The sequence below is a fragment of the Peromyscus leucopus genome, chromosome 1 (assembly GCF_004664715.2).
Source record: "Peromyscus leucopus breed LL Stock chromosome 1, UCI_PerLeu_2.1, whole genome shotgun sequence".
In the NCBI taxonomy this organism is placed as follows: Eukaryota; Metazoa; Chordata; class Mammalia; order Rodentia; family Cricetidae; genus Peromyscus; species Peromyscus leucopus.
In genome coordinates this window covers 167,562,342-167,569,060 of record NC_051063.1, presented here as the reverse complement: position 1 = coordinate 167,569,060, position 6,719 = coordinate 167,562,342, and the positions used below count along the sequence as shown (strand labels likewise).

General features: G+C 55.3%; 1 protein-coding gene across 1 annotated transcript; it reads left to right on the top strand.

Moving 5' to 3' along the window:
* Positions 1-726: 726 nt before the first annotated feature.
* Positions 727-6,075, top strand: LOC119088988. Its single transcript, XM_037210619.1, is given in 4 exon segments — positions 727-887; positions 890-1,373; positions 1,429-3,560; positions 3,563-6,075. Coding segments are annotated over 4 exon segments (5,196 nt in total). The 5' UTR covers positions 727-820.
* Positions 6,076-6,719: the final 644 nt, after the last annotated feature.

Here is a 6,719-nt window from a genome sequence, read left to right as displayed (position 1 = left end):
CCACGAGCTGTCCTGAGTTTGAACCTGGCCTCATTTGAATCGTCCAATCAGAACCCTGTAAACCGAGCTTCTCGTGCTCCTGCTGCCAGACCCTATAAAAACCCTCCACTCCAGCCCGTCGGCGCGCCAGTCTCTTGAGCCTCTTGAGGGACTGTGTTGCCCCGGGTACCTGTGTTCCTGAATAAAGCCTCTTGCTGTTTGCATCTGACTTATGGTCTCGGTGTGATCTCTGGGCGAGGGTCTCTCCAGAGGGAAGACTGCCTTCGGGGGTCTTTCATTTGGGGCTCGTCCGGGATCGGAGACCCCCCGCCTCGGACCACCGACCCACTGTCAGGAGGTAAGCCGGCCGGCCTTGGTGTATGTCATCTCTGTCCTGTCTGAGTGTTGTCGGTTTGTCTGAATGTTGAATGTTGTCTGTTTGCGCGCCTGAATCGGTCTGGAGTCAGTGGGGCTGAAGGAGCTGACGAGCTCGGACTTCCCCACTGCGACCCTGGAAGACGTTCCACGGGTCTCTGAAGTCCCCTCTGGGGCACGGGAAGTCCCCTCTGGGGCACGGTGTGAAGTCCCCTCTGGGGCACGGTCTGAAGTCCCCTCTGGGGCACGGTTTGAAGTCCCCTCTGGGGCACGGTTTTTCGGGGCCACCCCCGAATCAGAAGAATACGTGGTGTTGGTAGGGGACGGAGAATTCAAACACTCCGTGACCCCATCTGAGTTTTTGCTTTCGGTTTTACACCGGAGCCGCGCAGCGAAATTGTTTCTTGTTTGTGTTGTCGGTTTGTTTTGTGTTCTTTGTCTAATCCTTCTCCATCCAGGAATTAATATGGGACAGACTGTCGTTACCCCCTTGAGCCTAACTACTGACCATTGGTCGGACGTCAAAGGCCGGGGAGCAATGAAGGTGTAGTCATCAAGAAAAATAAATGGATGACCCTCTGTGAGGCCGAATGGGTCATGATGAATATAGGATGGCCACGGGAAGGGTCATTTAATCTCTCTCTCATTTCACAGGTTGAGAGGAAGGTGTTTGCCCCCAGCCCCCATGGGCATCCAGACCAGGCTCCCTACATCACCATTTGGAGATCCCTGGTTGAAAACCCATTCCCCTGGGTCAAGCCCTTCCTCCCACAACCCCCTCTCACTCCCCAGCCTTCGGCACCTCCTAACCCCCTTTCTTCTCTCTACCCAGTCCTTCCCCACAGGGAGCCTTCCAAGCCCCCTGTCCTTCCCCCTGACCCTAACTCTCCTCTCGTAGACATGCTGGTAAATGAACCACCGCCCTACCAGCCGACCCTGGCGGCTGAGCCCGCGGCGGCCCCTGCTGCGGTGCCGGCCGCGGCCCCGGCGGCTGAGCCCGCTGCGGCTCTAGTCGCGACGCCGGCTGCGACTTCCCCGGCGGCCGCGCCCCCCGTGATGACCCCGCTCGCTGAGGACTCGGAGGAAGAAGAAGAAACAGTCCAGTCCCCCATCGCGGGCCGCCTCAGGGGCCGCCGAGCCGGCCCCCCCCCCTGAATCCAAAGCCTTCCCGCTTCGGGAAGGACCCAACCATCAGTTACAATATTGGCCCTTTTCTGCCTCAGACCTTTATAATTGGAAACAACATAATCCCCCTTTCTCCAGAGATCCTGTTGCCTTGACCGGCCTAATTGAGTCCATCCTAGTGACTCACAGGCCGACTTGGGACGACTGTCAGCAGCTCCTGCAGACCCTCTTAACCGTAGAGGAAAAGCAGAGAGTTTTCCTGGAGGCCCGGAAGCAGGTTCCAGGCGATGACGGGAGGCCAACCCAACTCCCAAATATCATCGATGCAGCTTTTCCCTTGACCCGCCCAGACTGGGACTTCAATACACCTGAAGGTAGGGAGCATCTACGTCTCTATCGCCAGTTGCTCTTAGCGGGTCTCTGAGCGGCCGCCAGAAGGCCTACCAATTTGGCTTAGGTAAGGAATGTGATGCAGGGAAAGGAAGAATCACCCGCTGCATTTTTAGAGAGGCTGAAGGAGGCTTATAGGATGTACACTCCGTATGATCCAGAAGACCCAGGGCAAGCACCAGGTGTCATCCTGTCATTTATCTATCAGTCTAGCTCAGATATCTGAACCAAATTGCAGCGGTTGGAAGGTTTACAGGCGCTAGGTTTGCCAGACTTATTGAAGGAAGCAGAGAAAGTGTTCAATAAGAGAGAAACTCCTGAAGAGCGTGAGGAAAGGAGATGGCAGAAACAAGAGGAAAGGGACAAGAAACAGCATAGGGAGATGAAAAAGGTTTTGGCCGCCGTTGTGTCTCAGGGACAGCGGAGAGAGGGAGATAGGTCGGGAGAGCGAAGGAGGCCACCCCTTGATAAGGATCAATGCGCTTACTGTAAGGAGAAGGGACACTGGGCCCGAGACTGCCCCAAGAAGCTACAAGGACTCCGCCGACCCAAGCCCAAAACCGTGGACCTCCTTAATCTAGAGGACTAGGGGAGTCGAGGCCAGGAGCCCCCCCCTGAGCCTAGGATAACCCTCAAAATCGGGGGGCAGCCCATGACCTTCCTGGTTGATACTGGTGCCGAACATTCAGTCCTAACCCATGCCGGAGTGCCTCTTAGCCGGCATTTTGCACTGGTGCAGGGGGCAACTGGAAACAAGAGGTATTACTGGACTGCCGAGAGAAAGGTCCAACTGGCATCAGGGCAAGTAACTCACTCCTTCCTGCATATACCTGAATGCCCCCATCCGCTGTTAGGACGGGACCTATTAACCAAATTGAAAGCACAAATCTACTTTGATGAGAAGGGACCAAGAGTCACGGGTCCTAAAGGAGACCCCCTACAAATCCTTGCCCTCAGTTTAGAGGAAGAATATCGTTTGTTTGAGGCAGAACCCCCGGAGAAATCACCTGAGGAGCTACAGAACTGGCTGAGAGAGTTTCCTCAGGCCTGGGCAGAGACTGGGGGCTTGGGGCTGGCATGCGATCAGCCGCCGCTGATGATCTCACTAAAGACCTCCGCGACTCCCGTTTCAATCAGACAATACCCAATGTCACGGGAAGCTCATGAGGGGATCAAGCCCCATATTCGGAGGCTCCTGGACCAAGGGGTGTTAAAGCCCTGCCAGTCACCTTGGAACACCCCTCTCTTGCCTGTTAAGAAACCGGGGACAGGAGACTACAGGCCGGTCCAGGACTTGAGAGAGGTCAATAAGCGGGTGGAGGACATACACCCCACGGTGCCCAACCCCTATAACCTTCTGAGCACCCTACTACCGACCCACGTCTGGTACACTGTGCTAGACCTGAAGGATGCCTTCTTTTGTTTAAAACTGCACCCTCAAAGTCAACTGCTATTCGCTTTTGAATGGAGGGACCCAGAAAAAGGGCTCTCGGGACAATTAACCTGGACCCGGCTCCCTCAGGGCTTCAAGAATAGCCCAACCCTCTTTGATGAGGCCCTACATGCAGATCTGGCCGGATTCCGGGTCGAATACCCAACCCTGACTCTGCTCCAGTACGTGGATGATCTACTCCTGGCGGCCAGGAGTCGAACCGAGTGCATGGAGGGCACTCGAGCCTTACTGGCCAGACTTGGCAGAAGGGCTATAGAGCCTCAGCCAAAAAGGCTCAAGTATGCCGAGACAAGGTCACCTACCTAGGCTACACCCTGAGCGGGGGGCAAAGATGGTTAACAGAAGCAAGGAAGGAGACGATAATCTCCATCCCCCCTCCTCGGAACCCCCGCCAAGTTCGAGAGTTCCTGGGTACGGCTGGGTACTGCCGCCTTTGGATTCCTGGCTTTGCCGAACTGGCAGCCCCATTATACCCCCTCACTAAACCAGGGACCATGTTCCAATGGGGGGAGAAGCATCAGAAAGCGTTCCAACAGATCAAGAAGGCCTTACTCAAGGCCCCGGCTCTGGGTCTGCCAGATCTAACCAAGCCCTTTGAGCTGTTTGTGGATGAGAATTCAGGTCTTGCCAAAGGGGTACTGGTGCAAAGACTGGGACCTTGGAGGAGACCTGTAGCGTACTTGTCCAAGAAATTGGACCCGGTGGCTACAGGATGGCCTCCATGCCTCCGCATGGTGGCAGCCATTGCCGTATTACTCAAGGATGCCGGAAAGCTGACTCTGGGACAGCCGTTGACTGTGCTGGCCTCCCATGCAGTGGAGGCCTTGGTCCGACAACCACCAGACAGATGGCTTTCTAACGCCAGAATGACTTACTATCAGGCCTTACTACTGGACTCAGACAGGGTAAATTTTGGACCGATAGTTTCCCTTAACCCTGCTACCTTGCTGCCACTGCCTAACCCCTCCGAGGAGCATGACTGTCTCCAGATTCTAGCCGAAGCACATGGCACCCGCCCTGATCTGACAGATCAGCCGCTTAAGGATCCAGACGTTGTCTGGTACACCAACGGGAGCAGTTTCCTAGAGGAGGGGGAACGCAGAGCTGGGGCGGCTATAACCACCGAATCGGAAGTGGTATGGGCATCGTCACTCCTGCCCGGGACATCGGCCCAGCACGCAGAACTGATTGCGCTCACCCAAGCTCTCCGGATGGCAGAAGGTAAGAAGCTCACAGTTTATACTGACAGCAGATATGCCTTCGCCACTGCGCATGTCCACGGGGAAATCTACAGACGGAGAGGCCTGCTGACGTCTGCGGGTAAGGAAATCAAAAACAAAAAAGAGATCCTAGACCTCCTAAAGGCCCTGTTCCTCCCGCTCCAACTCAGTATTGTCCACTGCCCGGGGCATCAAAAGGATGACTCTGCGGTAGCCAGAGGGAATCGGCTGGCAGATCTGACTGCCCGAACAGCGGCTTCCCAGCCAGCAGGAAACAGCCAGTTGATGGCTATACAAGAACCACAGCCTGAGAGAGACCCCGTGCCCTATAGCCCAGAAGACCATGAGCTAGCAAAGAAAATGGGGGCAGACTGGGAACAAAGAAGACAGGCATATATACTAGGGGACCGGATTGTCATGCCAACCTCCCATACCCGATATATGCTGAGATTCCTCCATGCATTGACCCATTTGAGCAAAAACAAGATGAAGACCCTATTAGACAGAGAAAACACCGGGACAGTGCTGCTGAACCAGGATCAGGTACTCCAGCAGGTAACTTCTACCTGCCCAGCCTGTGCTCAAGTCAACGCAGGAAAGGTGCATCTAAACAAGGAGGCCTGCCAAAGAGGCCATCGTCCTGGTGTTCATTGGGAAATAGACTTTACAGAAGTAAAACCCAGACTCTACGGGTACCGGTACCTCCTGGTCTTCGTGGACACCTTTTCTGAATGGATCGAGGCATTTCCAACCAAGAATGAGACGGCTAACGTGGTAACAAAGAAACTGTTGGAAGAAATCTTCCCCAGGTATGGGATGCCTCAAATATTGGGGTCGGATAACGGGCCTGCCTTCGTCTCTCAGGTAAGTCAGAAGGTGGCCAAACTATTGGGGGTTGATTGGAAACTCCATTGTGCATACCGCCCCCAGAGCTCAGGACAGGTAGAACGAGCTAATAGAACAATCAAGGAGACTTTAACCAAATTAGCGCTTGCAACTGGCACTAGAGATTGGGTGCTCCTACTTCCCTTGGCTCTCTACCGAGCCCGAAATACTCCTGGCCCACACGGCCTAACTCCTTTTGAGATCTTGTATGGGGCCCCACCTCCTGTTGTAAACTTTCTCCATCCTGATATTTCATCTTTTGCCACCACCCCTACTTTAGAGGCACATCTTCAAGCCCTCCAACTGGTGCAGAGGGAGATCTGGAAGCCCCTGGCCAAGGCTTATCAGGAGCAGCTGAACAAGCCGGTGGTGCCTCACCCCTTCCAGATTGGGGACTCCGTTTGGGTCCGACGACACCAGACCAAGAATCTGGAACCACGGTGGAAGGGGCCCTACACTGTCTTGCTGACCACCCCCACTGCACTCAAGGTCGACGGGATTGCTGCATGGATCCACGCCTCTCATGCGAAGGCTGCCAGGGAACCCGACCCAGCAGGATCCAGAAAGTCAACATGGACAGTGCGCCGCACACGAAACCCCTTAAAAATAAGGTTGGCCCGTGGCTCCTCTTCCTCTCCCTCCTCTTAATCTCTGCCTACCCCCAGGGGACTAGGGCGGCAGAGAGCCCGCACCTAGTTAAGAGGCTTACTTGGCAGATATTAAACCAGGAGGGCACCCTTGTCTGGAATATTACCCAAGACCATGTCCTATGGACCTGGTGGCCCACACTTACGCCCGACTTTTGCCACCTGGCGCTGGGCTCGGGGGATTGGGGAATCGAGGACGTAAACCTGAGGGACCTAAACGCATCCACCCACTCTGGCACAGTCCAAACCGCAGGATGTCGCACCCCTCTGTCCAGGTGCAGGTGGGCACAACATGATTTTTATGTGTGTCCAGGGGATGGGAGAGACCGGGCCACTGCCAGGAGGTGCGGGGGAAGGGGGGACTTCTTCTGCGCAAGCTGGGGCTGTGAGACCACCGGTTCTGCATGGTGGAAACCCAGCTCCAGCTGGGACCTGATTAAACTTGAGAGGAACTTCACCAGAGCCGCAGGCGGGTGGTTCTGCGCACCCAAGTCCGGCCTCCGCCCAAACTCCGGGCAGGACAAGTTTATCCCTGGACTCTCACTCCCCTTGAAGATAACCTTCACCGCCCCAGGTAATGCCTATGTAGGCTGGCAGCAGGGTTGAACATGGGGGCTCAGGATATATCAGGATGACTACGATCGA